General features: G+C 41.3%; 1 protein-coding gene across 3 annotated transcripts in view; it reads left to right on the forward strand.

Annotated features, from left to right (window-relative positions):
- LOC120514607 (cytochrome P450 2J2-like) overlaps positions 1 to 24,246 on the forward strand; it is a 62,443-nt gene that overhangs the window by 19,337 nt on the left and 18,860 nt on the right. For all 3 annotated transcript variants that reach the window (XM_039735084.1, XM_039735083.1, XM_039735085.1), the window contains 5 exons: positions 3,002 to 3,164; positions 8,575 to 8,724; positions 10,023 to 10,183; positions 12,386 to 12,562; positions 14,947 to 15,085. In XM_039735084.1, coding sequence (XP_039591018.1) covers positions 3,002 to 3,164; positions 8,575 to 8,724; positions 10,023 to 10,183; positions 12,386 to 12,562; positions 14,947 to 15,085 — 790 coding nt within the window. The remainder of the gene's footprint in view (positions 1 to 3,001; positions 3,165 to 8,574; positions 8,725 to 10,022; positions 10,184 to 12,385; positions 12,563 to 14,946; positions 15,086 to 24,246) is intronic.

A 24,246-nucleotide genomic window follows, 5' to 3' on the forward strand; every position in this document is an offset into this window, starting at 1 on the left:
TGTAACAGGACTCTCAGAGTCATGCTAGACGATTTTTCATCTGAATCAGTCCCACTCCCATGTGGGGTCCCCCAGGGTTCCACTTTTTTCAATCTACATCCTGCCTTTAGGTGCAATTTTTAGAAAACATGCAATTTCATATCACCCATATGCTGACGACTGCCAAATTTATTTCTCCCTCAAGCCAACTGACTCCACCAAACCTCTCCTCGACTGCCTAGCTGACATTAAGGACTGGCTGGCTGTAAACTTCCTTCACCTGAACGATTCAAATACCGAGGTCATTGTCTTTAGTCCCGACTGCAAACAGGCTCCACCCCTTGGCCTCGTTTCTCCTCCCATTCCAGTAACTTCGTCTGTCTCCAATCTTGGAATCAAAATGGATACGTTCCTGAATATGGATGCTCAAATCAACTGCACAGTAAAACCCTTTTTTTTCTTCTATCTAAGGCGAATCGCCAAACTCAAGGCTATTCTGTCTAACCACCTCCTGGAATCAGTAATCCATGCATTCATTACGTCCCGGCTTGACTACTCTAATTCCTGCCTTTTTGGTATCAGTAAAGCCACCCTTTCTAGACTCCAACTGGCTCAAAATGCGGCTGCAAGGCTTCTAACTGGAAGTAGCAGAATCCAACACATTTCACCGATTTTAAAAACCCTACACTGGCTGCCGGTTAGATTCAGAATCGATTTTAAGATTCTCCTCCTCACCTATAAGGCATTAAACGGTCTAGCCCCCGCCTATTTGAGTGTCTTGCTCCATCGTCACAATCCCCCTCGTGTTCTTAGATCCGCAGATCAGCTGCTCCTAACCGTTCCCAAGGCACGTTTTAAAGCTCGTGGTGAAAGGGCTTTCTCCATCTGTGCACCCAGGCCCTTAGAGGTTAGGCAAGCCGCTTCAGTCGCCACATTCAAATCCCGCCTAAAAACGCACTTCTTCACATTGGCTTTTAATTCTTAACCTGTTTCATTTTCCACTTGCCTTTCGCTATTTTCTCTATTTTATTTGGTCCCCTGACCTGTTTTTAGTATCTCTGTTTTAATTCTCTCTTAATGTTTGTTTTTAATATTTTGCTTTTAGTCCTGCTTGTTGTAACTGTACAGCGGCCAGTTGTAATGCTGTGTTTTTAAGCGCTCAACAAATAAATATGGTATGGTATGGTAAAAAGACAAGCAGGAGTTAAGATACACATAAAATAATGTATTATTGATAATATTCATAAATAATAAGTACAGTACATTTGAATTTTGGCAACCATACAACCTGATAAATGGCGATGTGTAGTTTCAGGCGGCACAAAGACTTGTTTGTTACTTAAAATGTCTCCAGTTAAGGCCTCATTTGTGGTCAGCTTTCAGCCACATGTCTGCTCAATATGGCAGCCAAGCTGTGCTCTTCATTGTGTTGTCTTCTTCATCAGATGTTAGTAATAGAGAGAGAGATAATGTGAGACTAAGCAAGTAAATTTATAGATGTTCTGTCCAACCCCTAGAGCCAATAGGGCGTCATAGTACTTAAAGGCCTCAGAGACAAGCCATATCCAAACAGCCATACCTCAGACCAATGGGGAAACAGAACATCTTAACACCTGCCATCCCCCCAAAACCATTTGCCAGTTAGGCAACCTGGCTTTTTTGTGGGGAATGAGAGAGAAACTTTTGTGTCAAGAACTTCCCTCAACTCTGTCATAAAATTCAAAGCGACTCAGTCGTAAAGGGGGGTTAAACATGAATGCTTCTCACTAAAGCAACACTAAATGACATTGCATTGCATAAATTACAAATAAAGACATACAAAATATTTATCAAGTTATATGCAAAATCTTACATCACAAGAGCAAGTGTCATTAAATAGCGCCGCTGCACGATCAGTTGCAACTTTTTCAGGGTGTTTCTTTTCTTTAAAGTTCGAAACTTTTTCCCACATTGCAAACACTTCCTTTATCTCACTTTATGAGGTAACCTCCTCCACGATACCGATCTCCTGCAGAGCCTCCCTCCGTGTGTTGCTGCGTCTGTAGTTCTGTCAACACCTCTGTCGTCAGTTCCTTGGATTGTGCGGCGACAAGCTCTTTGATGGCTCGTATTTCGAATTTTGGCTCGTAACTATTGACCTAGTGACGGCTCATATCTCAAAAAACTCGTACGTTGGGCCACTCGTATCTCAAGGTACCACTGTATTGTAATCGTCCAAAAATTTGATGTCGAGATTTTGACGTTTTAGACCTCCCTGAGTCTGAAAATACCATTTTTGTAATTATGTCTGTGTGTCTGCCTGTTTGTCCATGTGTGTGTAAACACAATAACTTGAGTACACTTTCACTTAAGTCAACCAAATTTTGCATACAAATATTCCGTACAAAATGTAGATTTCTATCAACTTTTGGGCTATTTCCGCCAAGCAGAAGTGCTACTTTACTTTTGCTTCATGCAGCCACAGAGTTCAATTTATTCAACTTTACTTTTGTAATAGTTGTTCAATATACTATTAATTTGATTTGTTGCTGATGGTTCTTTCATGTACATAATATAAAAATATAACCATTGTCTTGCGGTTCACTCCTCAAATATCCATCCTTATATCTGAATATATGAGAAAATTGAGGGATTTTTTCTAAGACCACCATCAAGATGTTTTGGTGACCTGAGCAGACCAACATAACCGAGACCTTCACGTTTCTTTATTTTCAGGTTAGCTCATTTTGTGTCTCATTATTGTTTGGCTGCTCATTAAGGAAAAAGAAACAACTAAGGGGTCCAAGTCACGTCAATTAAAACGAAGGTAAAACAAGAGAATCAGCAGCAAAGACGACTCGCTAATTAAGAAGATGGTTAGAATGAAAACCTACAACCCCTGCAGCCCACCAGGACGGAGTTGGACACCCCTGTGTTAGAAGCAGCTAATGCTGGCCTCTCCGTCTCTGTCTCTCTTCTGTGTTATGTTAATGTTTGGTCCAATCCGTTGTGCTAGCTATAATTATTCAATCTCTAATTGCAGATTGCCAAGAAATATGGAGACGTGTTCAGTTTACGTATTGGAAGAAGACGTTTGGTGGTGTTATCTGGATATAAAATCATGAAGGAGGCCTTTGTGCAAAATGGAGACATTTACGTCGATCGGCCATCTTTCCCTCTGCTTGCTGACCTAACCAACCATCTTGGTAAATTCTTTTTTTTTTTTTTCTTTTCCATTGCATAAGGAGACTTAACATTTGAAAACCTTTCAGCATGAATCTTTTGCTTGAAGGAGACCCGATTAGAGCAGATCAGGATGTTAATCTGAACCAAAATTCAGCTGAGTGTTACATTAGGCCAAGACAACACCGTTTTGAAGATGGTGGACTTAGGACTTTATTTGTCCCTAGGAGTATATTTATTTATTTATTTATTACAAAAGGTGAAAAAATATAACAAACAACAACCTCCACCCTCTAAATATACACCAGAATTACTAAAAAGGAGAAAACGTCTGTACTGGCTAAAGGTACCAGAGTAGCCGCAGCTCCAGTAAGGCATCACAAATGACATGTTGGCGTCGCCATGAAGGAGCCCCCCAATATTGTTTTGTGTCCGACTCAATGCTTTTGTGTGATAGAGATAGCTTTTCATAATGGTCGTCAGTTTATTCTTCATTCGGTCTTTGATTCAATTTCCGGCAGGTCCAGAGGGCATCCCATAATAGGCCTTGTGTTCTGTCACAGACAGTAATATTGTAGGGATTAGGCCGACAGGAACAACATGAATAATATTCAGTCTGACAATTGTAAAACAAGTTGTGTCTTTGTGGACATTTTTGGTGAGTAATACAAAACTAATGAAATGTAACAAAATCTAAAAGTTAATCGCTGAAAACCTAAAACTAAATAGAAAACAAAGAAAAGAACAAAAAATCTGGAGTGGTCTCCCCTCGACTTTCTCGTATTCTCATATATGGGGATGGATATTTGAGGAGTAAACCGCAAGACAATGATAATATTTTTATATGATGTACATTAAAGAACTATCAACAGCAAATCAAATCAAATTAATATTATATTGAACAATTGTTATAAAAGTAAAGTTGAATAAATTGGACTCTGCCGCTGCATGAATAAAAGGTAAAGTACCACTTCTGGTTAGTGGAAATAGCCTAAAAGTTGGTAGAAATCTACGTTTTGTGCAGAATACTTGTATGCAAAATTCGGTTGACCTAAGTGAAAGTGTTCTGAAGTTATTGTGTTATTGTACAGACACACAAACACATACACAGACAGACACACAGACATAATTGCAAAAATTGTATTTTTGGACTCAGGGATGTCTTAAATGTCAAGATTCATTAAAATTTTGAAATCGAATTTTTGGACAATTACGATACTTTCCCTACGAGAAAGTAAATCCGACTCAGGGAGGTCTAAATTGTCGAGATTCACCAAAATCTCAACATCAAATTTTTGGACAATTACAATACTTTCCCTTTACGTCGTATGCGAGATAGTGAAAATTGTATTTTTGGACTCCAGGGGGTCTAAAACATCAAGATTCATCAAAGTCTCAAAATTGAATTTTTGGACATTTACAATTCTTTCCCCACAAAAAAGTAAATTGGACTCGTGGAGATCTAAAACATTGAGATTCATCGAAATCTCGAAATTGAATTTTTGGATTCTTTCCATATGAGAAAGTAAATTGCACTCTAGGAGGTCTAAAATCGAGATTCATCAAAATCTCAAATCAAATTTCTGGACAATTACAATACTTTCCCTAAACTTCATATACGAGATAGTAAAAATGGTATTTTTGGACTCCAGGAGATCTAAAACATCAAGATTCGTCCATGTCTCGAAATCAGATTTTTGGACAATTACAATTCTTTCCCTATGAGAAAGTAAATTGGACTCGTGGAGATCTAAAACATCGAGATTCATTGAAATCTCAAAATTGAATTTTTGGACATTTACAATTCATTCCATACGAGAAAGTAAATCAGACTCTGAGAGGTCTAAGGCCGGAGTTATACTTCACGCGACGCGACGCATGCTGCAGCGGATGCTCCTGCTACTCAAGCGTTGTAGTGTTCATACTTGTGCCCGTACTTTACATAAATCTGGAGGAATCCACCAGGTGGCAGTATGAGATATTATCACGGTGAGAACATGTTCAGCTTCTCTGTGTTGTGAATTGCCTAGAACACTCATTAAATTCTGATGACACCTTACAGCAATGTCTCTGATAATTATGTCCATCCATCCATCCATTTTCCAACCCGCTGAATCCAAACATAGGGTCACGGGGGTCTGCTGGAGCCAATCCCAGCCAACACAGGGCGCAGGGCAGGAACCAATCCTGGGCAGGGTGCCAACCCACCGCAGTGATAATTATGTTTATTGATTAAATCCATCAATCCAGAGATGTGTCCATTCCAGCAAGCATTGGGCACGAGTGAGAAACAATCCCTGGACGTGGCCTCAGCTCATCGCAAGGTGAATACAAACACTCACGTACACTCGCGTCATTTTAGCGGCACCAGATTCCCAAATCTGCATATCTTTGGAAGGAAACGGAGCACAATGTGGAATACAAGCAGGAAATACCAGCAACGTAACTCCCTGCGAGACAGCAGTGCTATCACTTCACCACCGTGAGACCCCCATGTGTGTAACTATTAACAGTATTCATTATTTAAACAAAATTATTGTAAAATGTAACATACACACTTTAATTCATTTCATCATGAAAGTGTTATCAAGTATAAATCTAAAGATTCTAAATGTGCATTGAGTTGGAATATCAGACATTTAATGTTTTCTGTGTGGTGATCTATTGCTGCTTGGCGCTGCTGTCAGGCCCAAGAAGCTTGTAGCGATTAAAAACTGGGATGACGTTTTACGATGGTCTGCTTTAATGATAAAGTAAACTACGAGGTTAAAGTGGACATGTCGAGATTAAAGCCGAAATTTCCACTTTAATCACTGTTTTCACCGTGTCCTTTATTTTTTTTCTCAGTGGCTCAAAAGCACCACGAATGCATCTGTATGTTGGCATTTTGCTTCACCACATCGAAGCATTCATCCTGTAGGATCTCCATAGAGGCTTTCTGTCACATGCAGATAGTAAACAGAGACTCTGACGTCACGCTCCGACTTTTAGCACACTCGCCTCGACTTTTGCTGGTACTGCAACTCGCCCACGCGTCGCGTTAATTTCTGAGGACCTGCTCAGAGGACGCGTGAAATGACCGCTGGGAACGGGTGGCAGCCATGATGCGGGCGCGTACGCGTTCTGAGTGTGAAGTATAAATCGGTCCTAAAACGTCTAGATTCCTCAAAATCTCGAAATCTAATTTTTTGGACAATTACAATACTTTCCCAATACTTCATATACGAGTAAATAAAAATGGTATTTTCGGACTCCGGAAGGTCTAAAACGTTGAAATTCATCAAAATCTCGAAATCAAGTTTTTGGACGAATGCAATACTTTCCTTACACTTTGCACACAAGAAAGTCAGGGAGGTCTGAAATGTCAAGACTCATCAAAATCTCAACATTGAATCTTTGGATTATTACAATACTTTCCGTATACTTCGTATATGAGAAATTAAATCTAAAAATAGAAAACAGCAAAAACCCAAATCTAAATAAAAACTAAAAAAAAAAAAACAAAAAAAACAACTAAAACTGAAAAATATTGCAGTAGTCAGCATTTTCACCCTAGAGATGGGCGGAGCTGGACAGGTGATTGACAGCAGGGTATTCACAGATGTGCTCAGCTCTGTTGTTCCAGGAACCCCGAGAACTTTCTCTTTAAACCTTACAAGTCCGAGACGGCAGCTGGACTCCCATGACCTTATAAATTCAGACTTGTGGATGATAACGGGGTGACACAGGGGAAGGGACATCACATGAGAGGCTGGATGACAATCGGGAACGCTATGAGAGTGGACTAGCCTGTCTAGGGAAGCGACTGGTATTTTCACGGGGTGTCTTACACGGCTTTTACAGCACAGTTTGATTCTACTAAAACAGGGGGTCCCCAACTCCGGTCCTGGAGGGCCACAGTAACTGCAGGTTTTCATTCTAACCCTGTTCTTAATTGTGGACCAGTCTTTGCTGTTAATTATCACCACTTCCTTTCATTTTAATTAACTTGCTTTTTTAAGATTTGTTCCTCTGAATATCTTCATCGTTCCTCTGAATTGCGTCATTTCTTTCCTTTATTGACAATCAAACAGAAATGAAATGTGAAGTGAGTGAGCCAATAGAAGACCACATAAGTCAGGGCTTCGAACTCCAACCAATTTCATTCCAACCGGTTGCTTAATGAGGCGCTGATTCTTATTGTTAATTAAACCCACTCTTGAATTCCATGTCTTGTTGCTGCTCTCATTGTGCAATAGCAGGCATTTCTGAAATGCTTGATTTTCTCTTTTGTAAGAGCTCCATTAATATGTTTTGGGGATCTGAGCAGATCAACATTCCTGAGACCTTCATCTTTCTTTATTTTCAGATATTGTATGATGGTCACAGTTTGCTGGACATGTTTTGTATCTACATTATACATTATACTTGAGCATGGGAAAGGAGCTATATAAATAAAATTTATTATTATTATTCTTATTATTATTATTATTATTATTATTATTGTTGTTGTTGTTGTTGTTTGGCAGCTAATTAAGGGAAAAGAAACAATTCAAGGGTCTGAGTCTTCTAGAGCAAGTCAATTAAAATGAATTCAAAATAAGTTAATTAGCAACAAAAACAGGTCACTAAGAGAAAGGTTAAAATGAAAATCTGTGGCCACTGCGGCCCTCCAGAACCGGACTTGGGGACCCCTGTGCTAGAAGACCACTGTGAATCATTTGTTGTGGAATAAATGCGCCCGTTATTGGGCTTAACTCCCATTTGGTGTGTGCGTCTCAGCCTTTCCATCTCGGTGCTCGTTACAGTATCTTCGAACTAGAAAAACAGTGGGCAGCACAAGTGTGAGCACCTGAAAAGAGTGCGCTGATCGCGTCACACTTGGTGACAATCGAGAAGCAGAGTTTAAAAGCCCCACATGACAGAGCAGACAGCGAGTCTATCGATCATTTGAAGAAGTCCTTTGTTGAGAGTCTGGCGACGGCAACTCAGTTCATATTGCGGTCCGTGCTGCCATCTAGTGCTTAAATTCGGACACTGCGCCCTCGGTGATTATTGTTGACGCTTTACGATTGTTTTCGCCTGCGACCTCCATTGATGTCACAAAACACTTAATAGTTTTGGTGGAGATTTTATAGCCAAAAAAAAAAAGCTTACAATATTTTATAGTATACTTCTGCTATTATAATAAAGGGCGGTGTTGTACAAGGAATACGGTTTTTTACATTTTCATATAAAATGCTTCATACACGCTTTGTTTTTTTTTTTTGTTTTTTTTGTGAAAGTTATCCCATTGCGGCTTTACTGCCACCTTGTTTTTAAAAGGCCTACAAATCCATTTCTCGTTTATCTTTCATATTTGTTATTATAAATATGATCTTGCCAGTTCTAATTGGCCATCAAGTCTTTTAAGTAACGCTTGACAACTAAATGCTGTTACTTTTTTTTATTCAGGAATCTTAGCTTCCAATGGACATCAGTGGAGAGAGCAAAGACGATTTGCGTTGTCCACACTAAAATATTTTGGAGTTGGAAAGAAGACTTTGGAAAATGCCATAACGGAAGAGAGCAGACATCTGAATGAAAACGTCAAAGAGAAGAATGGTAACTGGAAAAGACGCTGGTCAGAAATTATGATGTATGAAAATGGCTTTGTAACAGAAAACACAAGACAGTTGTATATATAAGTGGAGGTTTTTTAGTCCAAGCACTCGTCTGACCTGTTAGTCTCCGAATGGTCCAAACATTTCCTCCTGGTGAGGATGGAATGGCAGGTTGTTCTCAGTTGCTGTGGGGCCCATTCAGAAAATGACTCTGTACCTTAGTAAATTTTATTTTCATTTTAGGATTTAGGTCAAACCTAACAAGTAGTTTTCTTACATTGAGATACATTTCAATAAGAAGCTGGACTAGTGTTGTAACACACAGGAACCATAGAAGAAGAAAAGGGCAGAGCAGACTTAGGAAGCTTCACTCCTCCAGGACAGGAAGTGACAAACATCTCATCTTCTACAACTCTGTGCTGGCCAGTGTGCTGAGCTGGTGACATCACTTCAAGAGAGGCCCACCGAATCAACAAGTTCAAATAAAAAAGACAGGCAGGCTCGATTATGGGATGTACTCCTGACAAGCTGGAGGTTATAGCGAAGGGGAGAATGAAAACAAACCTTAATAAGACATAATGAACAATGCTGGACATCCTCAACTCTGAGACACAACAACACTGAGGACCTTCAGCCAACAAATTATTTTGCAGAAGTGGGTCAAGAAACACGGCTGGGGGGCTTTTAAAGCAACAGCAATACGCCTGCCATAATGCCTCACTAGGACTGTGACAGCAAAGGCAGAAATTTTTCGTTCATTTTCATTTCCTTTCCTTTTTCTCATTCTGGTGTATATTTGAGAGAGGGTTGTTGCTTCTTATATTATAGTAATATTTATTTTGTAAGCTTCTGAAAAAAGAAATCCCTCTGGGGATAAGTAAATATCTATCTATCTATCTATCTATCTATCTATCTATCTATCTATCTATCTATCTATCTATCTATATATCTATCTATCTATCTATCTATTATATAGTGCATTTCACTCTATCTATCTATCTATCTATCTATTATATAGTGCCTTTCACTCTATCTATCTATTATATAGTGCCTTTCACTCTATCTATCTATCTATCTATCTATCTATCTATCTATTATATAGTGCCTTTCCTATCTATCTATCTATCTATCTATCTATCTATCTATCTATCTATCTATCTATCTATCTATCTATCTATTATATAGCGCCTTTCACATCTATCTATCTATCTATCTATCTATCTATCTATCTATCTATCTATCTATCTATCTTATAGTGCCTTTCACTATAGTTAATTTGATTTATAATCCCTTTTCCAGGTAATCCATTTGACCCCGAGTATCTCTTGCACAATGCCATCTCCAACATTATCTGCTCTTTAGTTTTTGGTCACCGATTTGAGTACACAGATAGCAGATTCCAGGAGTTGCTGCGCCTGCTTGAAGAGTTGCTGCGTCTACAAGGAAGCGCATCTGGACGGGTAGCGTATCATCTTTTGAATTTTGACTTTTAAATCCTGACCTCTCACAGTACGAGTGACAAATTTTTAAAGTTCAAGCAGGATTTTTTTTTTTTTTTTGTGAGCAAATACTTGACTCGATGAATGAAATCTCTTCTTTTGTGCGAGAAGTCTTCAAACTGTACGAAACCTCTAGTTTCCTTTAAGAAAAGCAAGCCAACTAACAGTGTGTATGAATAGCAATACTGATGACTGGTGATTTCATTTTTCATAACACAGACATGGATTAATTTAGTTGTAATTCAAGTTGTAGCAGCTCCCCAGCGATGGTAGGTAATATATGACCAGGGGGCTAAGGAGAAGTCCTAAAAACACACCGTTAACCAAACGCAAGTCAAGTATAGAAGCTTCCTCTGCCAACTTGACCTTTAGCAACATTGGAGTCGGCTCCTGTTTTATGTAAATCAGTCATATTGTGATATTCAGTACAATCAAATTACAGAATTTGTATCTAGAAAGGTGCTATATATATATATATATATACATACACAGTAGATAGATTGTCACACATGTGTGCGTGGGAATCACCTGAAGGGCCTAAACACTAGTAATTCTATGCCAGGCCAGGGGGTGGCGGAGTGTACTGACTATCTCTCTCAGTCCCTTGCAGACCTTTTCTAGGAAATCCAAGTTGCCAGCCCCAAGGATGATGTCACTTCTGGGCACAAGGACACCACTCCCAGTTCCGGTATAAATGACGTCACTTCCCTTCCAGCCCTTTAAAACTGCCATCTTGCCTCAGTACAGGCAGTTCTGTTCTGGACTCTAAACTAAGCACATCGTGCTATTTAAAACTAGTTTTTGCAGCCGATTCAATTATACGGGTGGCTGCCCAAATCTTTATGATGTCTCCGACTCATTCTTATCACAATATATATATATATATATAATCCAACGTCTGTCTGTCTGCCTGTCTGCCTGCTTTTCACAAGACAACAACTTAACGGATTTTAACATTATAGTTGATTTTGCGACTTCTCTCTTCGCGCTAAGTATTATAGTTCATTTGCGTTCCTAGAGCACCCGCAAAATGTGAAAAACCGTGAATTTTGGATGTGGTCAAAAAATTCCTACAAATGCCTATTTTTATTGTTTAAACCCTAAAAATGCCCCCAAAACACTTTAATTTCATTTCAAACTCAGCCTAATACATTACCCTAAAAGAAAAATTAGAATGTAAAGGTAAACCCGTCTACTGTACAGTACTGTACTGCTATGTCTCCCGCAGTGCTAAAATGTAAAATTCCGATGTTACCGCTATATATGTACTGGAATTCATGCAAGTCATTTTCTTTGGTATAAGTAGAGTAAATACATAATAATTTAATTTAATAACAATACAGTAAAGTGTACAGGTACTCATCAATAATGAATTGATGATGATGATGACTTAGCTGCGCAGTACGATGAAGGTATGTAACGAACATAATGACTGCACTGCAAAGCAGAGGATTTACAGCTCCTTCGAGTGGTTGCTGCAGCATAACTTTTTAGTTCCCGGATGCAAATCCAGTAGTTCAACCTTCTCCTAGAGTGTCTTAAACTTCTTGTGGTGCTTAGGTTCATTGCCGAAAGCCATAGAAAGTGCAGGGCATTTGGGTGACATCTTAGGGCTTTAACAAGAACAAAATAGCAAAACACTCGAGATAGACAAGCGGTAAACTGTTATGATGCGGGAATGCTGGGCAGCCAATCAGCAGCAAGGAGAAATGAATAACGCTCTCAGATTGGCTACTTTCATCATCTCAAGCTGCATTTTCCTCTGCGATTGCTTTGTATTCACTCTGCAGTACAGTATCGCCACAAAGAAACCTTAAAAACATTGCGGAGGACATTTGCGGTTTCCGCTAACAACTATTGCATAGGTTCTAAGGTAAAAGCCGTGAATGATTGAAGTCGCAAGCTCTGAACGCGGCCTCGTGGCGATCGACTGTATTTGCACAGACGTCTTAGACTTGCTCTGTCCTGTGTTGACTCCAGGACAGATAATGTTTGGATTTCCCCTTAATCTCCTGCAAATGTTTCTTTATTTGTCACTTTCAAACAGTTCATAAAAAAATCTTATTTATTTACTTATTTATTTATTTATGTGCAAGAAATAATCTTGAGTGGAATTCATAACCACTAATTTGGATGTTTTTTTTTTTATTTTTTTTTATTAAGGCCTACAACGTCTTCCCCAATCTTATGAAACTTCTGCCTGGAGGACACAAGACTATGTTTTCAAACTGGGCAAAGGTCAAAGCGTTTGTTAGAGTGGAGATAGAGCAGCACAAAAAACACAGGAATCTTTCTGAGCCTCGAGATTATATCGACTGCTACCTGGAAGAAATGGAAAAGGTAAATCTTATCATGGCTTGTCTGTTTCTGATGCATTGAACAGAGGAGGAAGTAGAAAAGTTCCTTAATGTGGTTTATGTGTGGAGAATAAGAAAGGGAAGAATCAAAGATGACGCCAAGATCCCTTGCATTAGAAGAAGGTCTGTTCAGATCTCCGTCAAGAGTGACTGAGGACGGAGCTCGTCTTAATTTGTGTTTTAGTGCCAATTTCCAGGAGTTCTGCTCCATCCAGCTTTTAATTTCACTGAGGCAAGTTGTGAGTTTAGAAAGCCTTGTGGAAATGCAACCAAAACCCAACTGGACCGTTAAGTTTGGGTGCTGAAATAAAGAACATCTGACGACTGTGATGCGTTGACTCCATTCCTTGAGCAAGGCCTTTAACCTACAATTGCTCCACGGGGTCCTGTGCAATGGCTGACCCTGAAGGGGTATGCAAAAACGAACACATTTCTAATACAAGAAATTGCATTGGGGGAAATAAAGAAGAAAAAAATCAAAGATGACGCAGAGATTCCTTGCAGTAGAAGAAGGTCTGTTGAGATCTCCGTCAAGAGTGACTGAGGGTTCTTAACTCTTTCAGGGTTGATGTTGACTTTTGTCGAAATTCAGGGGTAGAGGATAGTAATCGGCTGTAATCTACGATAAAATTCACCCTTACGTTTTAGTTTGACTCTCTTTGCTTGAAGGAAAGTTACGTAGCTTTGCTGATTTGACCTCGATTCCCTGCCCATACATGAGTAATGAAGAGTAAACAGCCTCTAAAATGGCATCGACATCTGGCGAGAGACTAAAGCAAAATACTCCGTGGACATTTTACGTTTATTGCTGAATCAGACTCTGACTTTTTGGACTGTGAGTTTGATGCAAGAGATCTGGAGAAGGATATCGAAAACGAAAGTGAGGGACCAGCATCGGCTGATCCATCCCCAGCTGATCATGGTGCTGAACATGTTCGTGTAGGTGATACGTCTACAGCAACGTTCGCCTAGGAGGACCACCACTTATTATTGTATCGACTGCCACCATTGCCCACCTGCTATGCGAAGACAGAGAGGTAGCCGGCCCGCTGTGCATTCCTGCTGTGGTCATCGAGCTGCCCCTATGCAGCCACAGGTGCCTACAGCAGCCACAGCACAGAGCAAGAAATGTGTGAACAACAACAACATTTATTTCTATAGCACATTTTCATACAAAAAAATGTAGCTCAAAGTGCTTTACATAATGAATAGAAGAATAAAAGACACAGTAAGAAAATAAAATAAGTCAACATTAATTAACATACAATAAGAGTAAGGTCCAATGGCCAGGGTGGACAGAAAAAAAACCAAAAAAAACTCCAGACGGCTGGAGAAAAAAATAAAATCCGTAGGGATTCCAGACCTTGAGACCACCCAGTCCCCTCTGGGCAATCTAACTAACATAAATGAAACAGTCCTCTTTGGATTTAGGGTTTTCATGGAAGGACCTGATGATGATGGTCACGTAGACTTCTGGCTTTTAGTCCATCAATGTTGGAGCATCAGGATGCTTTGAGTAGGTGGAGGTGGCTCAGGCCACCACCACAAAGAAACCAGAAAAAGAAACAGAAGAGAGAGTTGGGGTCAGTATGGATTTTAGAGCCACCATGAATAATTATTATGAAGAACTGAACATACAGAGTATCAGGATTAAGTTAAATTGAAGTTATGAGAAGGCCATGTTAAAGTAATGTGTTTTCAGCAGTAATTTAAAGTGCTCTACTGTATCAGCCTGGTGAATTCTTATTGGCAGAAGGCCGCCACTTCACTGTGAAACCAGTGCATTGTGTGCTGAGTTTTTTGGAAAAAATATTCAGCCCTCAAAGAGTTAAGTTGCGCTTTAGTACCGATTTAGTGTTATAGTTATATCTGAAAGAGTTCTGCTCCATCCAACCTTTCATTTCACGGAGGCAGGTTGTGAGCCGAGAAAGCCCTGATGAGATGCAGTTTGAAACGAATTTGTGTGCTAAAATGAAGAACATCTGATGACTGTGATGGGTTGACTCAATTCCTTTAGGAGCAGCTTGTGAATGAAGAAGGGGAGAAACGAGGATGGAAAAATCCCTACAGTTACATTGCTGTTGAGTTTATTTTTGTGATGCTCTTCACATTGCATCAAACATTTATAGCGCAGTACTACTAATTGGAAAAATTTGGTTACTTTGTTTTCTCAGTCTACATTTTAGTTTCCAGAGCTTGTTGTCGGCCATTTTGTAAAGCATGCTGCAGTGTCGTTACAAATGAGCCTGTACTGCCTGTGTCGACTGAAACGAGGCTGCGGAGATGAAAGTAGCACTAAATGTATGCGACTAACAAGTAGATGGCAGGACGCCTTATTAGATCATTGGTCTGTTTTTTGGCTTTCAGTGTAAAGATGAATCGGCAGGATTCAACGAGGAAAATTTGTGCTGCTGCACAATGGATCTGTTTGGAGCTGGAACGGAAACGACTGCCACCACTCTACGCTGGGCTCTTCTCTACATGGCGAAATACCCTCACATACAGCGTAAGTGTTTTGACCAGTTTTACTAAAATACGTTGATTACGTCTCGCCTGAAGAAGGGACCTGAGTTGCCTCAAAAGCTCGCATATTGTAATCTTTTTAGTTAGCCAATAAGAGGGGTCATTTTACTTGACTTTGTAACGGCCGACCCCTTACCCAGACCGGCCACTACACTACCAAGACTTATTCCTTGGATGAGGGACGGATTACGGTGGGTGCTATTGATGCTGCAGCATTAGGCCCATTCCTGAAATAGGCCCAGATGAAAACAGGCGAGAATTTTCCGGAAGCTGAACAGTTTTCCTTTGCTATATTAACCTCAAAATAATTCTTAGAATGAAATTTGGAGTCCGACTTTCAGACGCCTAGACACAGCGTTACTTATTATACAGTCACTATTGTTCTTTGCGCTGTGACGTAACTGTAACGTCGTTGTGTTTATTGTTAACTGAAGATTTCAAGTTAATGCTATCAATTTTACGTTGAACAGTTTACTATGTAATTTAGCTGCGTTTTCTGCAATATCGTGCGGATTCTTGCCACTTTATTATTGTTTGGTAAATGCCACGTAGTAAATTTTTCACCTTGAAAGTTGGTTGTACGGTAAAAATTGATGGCTATTTGAATGGTTATCTGTAAAGGTAAAACTAAAAACCGGCCCGCGGGCCTGGCATGGATGATTAGAATTTTTTAAATGCTCGACAGGATTCTGGTCTATTATGAAATTTAAATTGTGGACAAATTTGTATCCTCAAGAGCCTGAACTGAGTCACTTTGGCCCAATGTCTTTGCAAATTCATTTTTTCTTACTCTTGTTTCGTAAGAGAGTTTTTCATTGTTAGGTTTTCTACATTAAGTTCACTTTTCAGACAATTGCTATTGAATGTTGATGTTACATAGTTTGATGTTAATCTCGAGTTGTTACAATACTACGTCGTTATTATTATTCATGTTCAATAAAGGCTGGCTGCTTGTGTCGCAAGCAATTAAGGCTCCTTGGTCGGTCCGAGTGCGCGTGTACGGTGAGTGTCAAATGCACGTGCGCCAATGGCGAGAAAAAGTAGGCCTTTTTTGTGCTGCAGCATCAGGCCCGATTTCATCTTAATCCGGCCCTGCCTTGGATCACCTGAGGCTTCTTACACTAATAACAAGCCGCACTCCTTAAAAGTTGTCTTACTTTTCCTGACATGACAAAATAACAAGAAAACGATAACAGATATGTAAAATCAAACATGGATATATTGTAAATTGAAAAGACAAACAAATATTCAATTATATATATATATATATATATATATATATATATATATATATATATATATATATATATATATATATATATATATATATATATATATATATATAACTGCTCAAAAAATTAAAGGAACACTTTGAAAACACATCAGATCTCAATGGGAAAAGAAATCCTCCTGGATATCTATACTGATATAGACTGGGTAATGTGCTAGGAACGAAAAAATGCCACATCGTTTGATGGAAATGAAAATGATCAACCTACAGAGCCCTGAATTCAAAGACGCCCCAAAAATCAGAGTGAAAAAGTTATGTGGCAGGCTCGTCCATTTTGCCCAAATTGAATGGCAGCAACTCCAAATTGTACGCAGCACTTTGTATGGCCCCTGTGTTCTTGTATACATGCCTGACAACATCGGTGCATGCTTCTAATGAGATGACAGATGGTGTTGTGGGGGATCTCCTCCCAGATCTGGACCAGGTCATCGCTGAGCTCCTGGACAGTCTGAGGTGCAACCTGGTGGCATTGGATGGACCAAAACATAATGTCCCTGAGGTGTTCTATTGGATTTAGGTCAGGAAAGTGTGGTGGCCAGTCAATGGTATCAATTCCTTCATCCTCCAGGAACTGCCTGCATACTCTCACCACATGAGGCCAGGAATTGTCGTGCACCAGGAGCCACTGTACCAGCATAGGGTCTGACAATGGATCCAAGGATTTCATCCTGATACCTAATGGCAGCCAAGGTGCCTTTGTCAAGCCTGTAGCAGTCTGTGTGACCCTCCATGGATATGCCTCCCCAGACAATCATTAACCCACCACCAAACTGCTCATGCTGAATGATGTTACAGGCAGCATAATGTTCTCCATGGCTTCTCCAGACCCTTTCACTTCTGTCACGTGCTCAGGGTGAACCTGCTCTCATCTGTAAAAAGCACAGGGCACCAGTGGTGCATCTGCCAATTCTGGTATTCTATGGCGAATGCCAATCGAGCTGCATGCTGCTGGGCAGTGAGCTCAGGGCCCATTAGAGGACATGGGGCCCTTGGGTCACCCTCATGAAGTCTTTCTGGTTGTTTGGTCAGAGACATTCACACCCAGTGGCCTGCTGGAGGTCATTTTGTAGGGCTCTGGCAGTGCTCATCCTGTTCCTCCTTGCCCAAAGGAGCAGATACTGGTCCTGCTGATGGGTTATGGACCTTCTATGGCCCTCTCCAGCTCTCCAAGAGTAACTGCTTGTCTCCTAGAATCTCCTCCATGCCCTTGAGACTGTGCAGGGAGACACAGCAAACCTTCTGACAATGACACACATTGATGTGCCATCCTGGAGAAGTTGGACTGCCTGTGCAACCTCTGTAGGGTCCAGGTATCGCCTCATGCTACCAGTAGTGACACTGACTGTAGCCAAATGCAAAACTAGTGAAGAAACAGTCAGAAAAGATGAGGAGGGAAAAATGTCAGTGGCCTCCACCTGTTAAACCATTCCTGTTTTGGGGGTCATCTCATTGTTGCCCCTCTAGTGCATCTGTTGTTAATTTCATTAACACCACAGCAGCTGAAACTGATTAACAACCCCCTCTGCTACTTAACTGACCAGATTAATATCCCAGAAGTTTCACTGACTTTATGCTATACTCTGATTAAAAAGTGATCCTTTAATTCTTTTGAGCAGTATATATACAGTATATATATATATATATGTGTGTATATATATATGTGTATATATACAAATATTTACATTGAGCCCTCCCCTTTGTCCCTAAACAATAAACCAAAACACGTAACACAAATACAACCACAGATTAGGTAAACACAGAAATTGAAATGTGGTGAAAAATGAGTCCAAAATCAAGTCTGCCGGTGCTGATACTGGCTCTAGTGTTAATGGGCTCCTTCCCAAAAAAACAAAATGACCTCATCGTGAAAAGACCTGGCAATGGCTGGTATGAATCCAAACCCAGGGGTTTCTCAGCTCTGACTGTCGTGATGTTGAAACGGTAGTTGAAAAAGCAAGCAGTGGAATGATGCAATAAACTGCAGTGATGAATTTGAAAATGATCAGGTAAATTGTCTCCTCTCTCCCTCTCTCTTTCACCTTTGCTCCTGTTTTTTAAATGCAGAATACCCCGGATGTATCTGGTGAGTTAACAGGTGATTTCCTCTCTGGGCTGCGGTCTCTGTCCATCATCCTTCCCCTCTTCACTTACGGGGACAACATTTACTGATGCACATATAATGGACAGTAAACAGGACGATTAAAACAAAACGCACTCAGCACAGACAAAAAACAAATACTTATTATTATGTAGTCCAACTACAACTTCACATTGCATCCATAATGGCTAACATGGTACAACACACTTCTTTTCTTCTTATTATTCTTCTTCTTTCGGCTGCTCCCATTAGGGGTCACCACAGCGGATCACCTTCTTCCATATCTTTCTGTCCTCGTCATCTTACTCTGTCGCCCCCATCACCTGCATGTCCTCTCTCACCACATCCACAAACCTTCTCTTAGGCCTTCCTCTTCTCCTCTTCCCTGGCAGCTTTATCCTTAGCGTCCTTCTCCCAGTATACCCAGCATATCTCCTCTGCTCATGTCCAAACCAACACAATCTCACCTCTCTGACTTTGTCTCCCAACCGTCCAACTTGAGCTGACCCTTTAATGTCCTCATTTCTAATCTTTTCCATCCTCGTCACACCAAATGCAAATCTTAGCATCTTTATCTCTGCCACTTCCAGCTCTGTCTCCTGCTTTCTAGTCATTGCCACCGTCTCCAGCCCATATAACATTGCTGGTCTCACTACCGTCCTGTAGACTCTTGCTGATACCCGTCTGTCACAAATCACTCCTGACATTCTTCTCTACCTGCCTGCACTCTCTTCTTCACTTCTCTTCCACAATCTCCATTACTCTGTACTGCTGATCCCAAGTATTTAAACTCATCCACCTCATCCTCACCACTCCACTGACCTCCCTCTCATTCACACACATGTATTCTGTCTTGGTGGTCCTACAGACCTTCATTCCTCTAATCTCCTCTCATATCTCCACCTCTCCAGGGTCTCCTCAACCTGCTCCCTACTATCGCTACAGATCACAATGTCATCAGCAAACATCATAGTACATGGGAACTCCTGACTAATCTCGTCTGTCAGCCTGTCCATCACCTTTGCAAATAAGAAAGGGCTCAGAGTCGATCCCTGATGTAATCCCACCTCCGTCACTCCTACCGCAGACCTCACCACGGTCACACTTCCCTCGGTCATATCCTGTACAACTCTTACAAACTTCACTGCCACTCCCAACTTCCTCATCCAATACCACAGCTCCTCTCAGTCATCCTGTCATATGCTTTCTCCAGGTCCACAAAGATGCAATGCAACTCCTTCTGTCCTTCTCTAAACTTCTCCATCAACATCCTCTGAGCAAACATCACATCTGTGGTGCTCTTTCGTCGCATGAAACCATCCTGCTGCTCACTAATCATCACCTCACTTCTTAACTTAGCTTCCACTACTCTTTCCCATGACTTCATGCTGTGGCTCATCAATTTTATCCCCCTGTAGTTACTGTAGTCCTGCACAACCCCCTTGTTCTTAAATATCGGCACCAGTACACTTCACCTCCACTCCTCAGGCATCCTTTCACTTTCGAAGAGTTCATTAAACAATCTGGTTAAAAACTCCACTGCCATCTCTACTAAACACCTCCATGCTTGCACAGGTATGTCATCTGGACCAACGGTCTTTCCATTCTCCATCCTCTTCATAGCTGTCCTTACTTCCTCCTTGCTAACCCGTTGCACTTCCTGATTCACTATCTCCACATCATCCAACCTCTTCTTTCTCTCTCGTTCTCTTCATTCATCAGCCTCTCACAGTACTCTTTCCATCTGCTCAACACATTCTCCTCTCTTGTGAGTACGTTTCCATCTTTATCCTTTATCACCCTAACCTGCTGCTCATCTTTCCCAGCTCAGTCCCTTTCTGTAGCCCACTGATTCTTTTCTCCCTCTTTAGTGTCCAACCTCTCATACAACTCATCATACTCCTTTTCTTTAGCCTTCGTCACCTCTCTCTTCACCTTGCGCCTTATCTCCTTGTACTCTTGTCTACTTTCTGCATCTCTCTGACTACCCCACTTCTTCTTTGCCATCCTCTTCCTCTGTATAGTCTCCTATTTTTCCTCATTCCACCACCAGGTTTCCTTTTCCTCCTTCCTCTGTCCAGATGTCATGCCAAGCCCCCTTCTTGCTGTCACCCTTACTACTTCTGCGGGAGTTTCCCAACTGTCTGGTGACTCTTCATTGCCACCCACTGTCTGTCTCACCTCTTCCCTAAACTCAACCTTGCAGTCTTCCTTTTTCAACTTCCACCATTTGATCCTTGGCTCTGCCCTCACACTCCTCCTTTTCTTGTTCTCCAATGTCATCCTACAGACCACCATCCTATGCTGCTTAACTACACTTTCCCCTGCCACCACGTTGCAGTCTTCAATCTCCTTCAGATCAGCTCTTCTGCATAGGATGTCATCTACCTGTGTGCATCTTCCTCCACTCTTGTACGTCACCCTATGTTCCTCCCTCTTCTTAAAATACGTATTCACCACAGCCATGTCCATCCTTTTGGCAAAATCCACTATCCTCTGACCTTCTTCTTTCCTCTCCTTGACACTATACCTACCCATCACCTCCTCGTCTCCTCGGTTCTCTTCACCAACATGTCCATTGAAATCCGCTCCAATCACCACTTTCTGTCCCTTGGGTACACTGCTCATCACTTCATCCAACTCACTCCAAAAATCTTCTTTCTCACCCATTGCACACCCAACTTGCGGGGCATATGCACTAACAACATTCATCATCACACCTCCAATTTCCAGCTTCATCATCATCATCATCACTCTTTTCACCTCCAAACACTCTTGACATGCTGTTCCTTCAGTATAACCCCTACCCCATTTCTCCTCCCATCCACACCATGATAGAACAATTTGAATCCCCCTCTGATCCACCTGGCCTTACTCCCCTGCCATTTAGTCTCTTCACACACAATATATCATCCTTCCTTCTCTCCATCATATCTGCTAACTCTCTGCCCTTACCAGTCATACTGCCAACATTCAAAGTTCCTACCCTCAGTTCCACTCTCTTTACCTTCCTCCTCTCCTCCTGCCTCCGGACACGTCTCCCCCCCTCTTCTTCTCCTTCTTCTTTGACCAACAGTGGCCCAATTTCCGCCAGCACCCTGTTGGCTAACAGTATTGGTTGGCGGTCGTTGTTAACCCGGGGCTCGACCGATCCGGTATGGAAATTTGTATTGTTGTCCGCATGTTGATTTGGCAAAATTTTACACCGGATGCCCTTCCTGACGTAAACCTCCCCATTTATCCGGGCTTGGGACCGGCATGAAGAAACACACTGGTTTGCATCCCCTGTGGCTGGGTTATGGTACAACACACTAGTGCTACTAAAATATGTTAAAATGTGTTTTTTGTCTACTGTCATTGTTGTTTAAGGGGATGTCCCAAATAAGGACAAAACTCATGTACATACATAGATAGAATTTTCAGGATGTCCCACTAAAGTGACACTAGGATGAGCGACTCTGGGATGTTGAGGACGTTGTCACCAGAAGCAGTAACTGGTGGGAGGCCACCACACAAAACAGCTTAGGCCTAAAAAGTACATCTGAGTGGCCAAAGCCAGCTGCCTGTCCTCCTCACAAGTAAGATCTGCTAGGATTAGAGCAGCAGTTCATAGTCCATATCTCCGTAAAATTCAGAAACTTGTTTCTTGCAGTCAGTTTTATTTTTCTAGAGATGGAACGTGTGACTCTGAGGCTCCACAACTTGTATTTCTTTAATGAATGACATTGTATTAAAGCAGAATATCAAAGCTTTACCTCAATGTGAGGGATGATGTCCAAAGCTTCAAAGTTTCACTGAAGCACCAGGAGCATGCTATGACATGAGAATACTGATTGTCCGTCCATCCATCCATTATCCAACCCGCTATATCCTAACTACAGTGTCACTGGGGTCTGCTGGAGCCAATCCCAGCCAACACAGGGCACAAGGCAGGAAACAAACCCCAGGCAGGGCACCAACCCACCGCAGCTACTGATTGTGTCTTATACAAAGAAGACAACTGAATTAAATTTGGAGTCCAGAAGTGTCCAACCTGTTATCTGACAGTACAAATAAATACTATGGTGGCGCTGAGGCTAAGGATCTGTGCTGGTATACCCTGAAGACTGGTGGTTCAAATCCTCGTTAGTGCCAAAAGAGATCCTACTCTGCTGGGCCCTTGAGCAAGGTACCATAGATGATAGGCTATGGTGAGGAAGGGTGCAAAGCAAAAATAAAAAGTTACTTGAACACAAATTCATTAAATACTCAATATCAGGAAATATGTTATTCTAAGCAAAGTGACGTTTGAAGTACAACACTTTTTTTAGAGTAAAATGTATTTGTTATCCCTGCCATATATTACACCATAATATTTATTTTCTTTTTCTTGCAATAGATTTAATGAAACATTTGATTTGAATTGTATACTTACTAAGCAGGGCGGCACGGTGGCACAGTGGGTAGCGCTGCTACCTTGCAGTTAGGAGACCCGGGTTCACTTCCCTGGTCCACCCTGCGTGGAGTTTGCATGTTCTCCCTGTGCCTGTGTGGGTTTCCTCCCACAGTCCAAAGACATGTTACTGGCGATCCTAAATTATCGCTTGGTGTGTGTGTGCCCTGCGGTGGGCTGGCGCCCTGCCTGGGGCTTGTTTCCACCCTTGCGCCCTGTGTTAGCTGGGATTGGCTCCAGCGGACCCCCGTGACCCTGTAGTTAGGATATAGCGGGTTGGATAATGGATGGATGGACTTACTAAGCAAATAATCCAAAACATTTGCCGTTGGGTTTCATTTGGTTACACGTGTATTATGCACCTCATGGTATTGTCTTTCAGTTTGTTGCATATTTGAAAATGTACTTAAATAATAATTAACATCATAAATTTACATTTACTTATTTGTTTAACGCATTTATCCAAGTTGACTTACAACATTTAAAACATAAGAACATTTGAACACTCTGAATGAGAGCAGGCCCATCAGCCCAACAAAGCTCGCCAGTCCTGTCCACTTATTTCTTCTTAAAAAACATCAAGTCGAGTTTTGAAAGTCCCTAACGTCTTACTGTCTACCACACTACGTGGTCTCTTATTCCAAGTGTCTATCATTCTTTGTGTAAAGAAAAACTCCCTAATGTTTGTGCGAAATTTACCCTTCACAAGGTTCAAACTGTGTCCCTGTGTTCTTGATGAACTCATTTTAAAGTCACCGTCTCGATCCACTGGACTAATTTTCTTCATAACTTTAAACACTGCAGTCAGGTCTCCAATTCATTTTCTTTTGCTGAAACTGTAAAGGCTCAGCTCTTTTAATCTTTCCTCATAATTCAACCCCTGTAGCCCTGAGTCAGCCTAGTCGCTCTTCTCTGGACCTTCTCTTGTGCTGTTGTGTCCTTTTTGTAGGCTGGAGACCCAAACTGCACCCAGGACTCCAGATGAGGCCTCACCAGTGTGTTATAAAGCCTGAGCAGAACCTCCTGTGACTTGTACTCCACACGTCAAGGCGCTATATGACCTGACATTCTATTAGCCTTCTTCATGGCTTCTGAACACTGTCTGGCAGTCGATAGCTTAACGTCCACTATGACTCCTAAATCCTTCTCATAAGGTGGAATCTCGATTTTCAGACCCCCATTGTGTATTCAAACCTCACATTTTTACTTCCTATGTGTAATCCTTTACATTTACTGAGATTAAATTACATCTGCCCAAGCCTGTCTGCTGTCCAAGTCCTTCTGTGATGATATAACAGATTCCAAATTATCTGCTAGTCCACC

The sequence above is a fragment of the Polypterus senegalus genome, chromosome 14, assembly GCF_016835505.1.
Source record: "Polypterus senegalus isolate Bchr_013 chromosome 14, ASM1683550v1, whole genome shotgun sequence".
Classification (NCBI taxonomy): Eukaryota; Metazoa; Chordata; class Cladistia; order Polypteriformes; family Polypteridae; genus Polypterus; species Polypterus senegalus.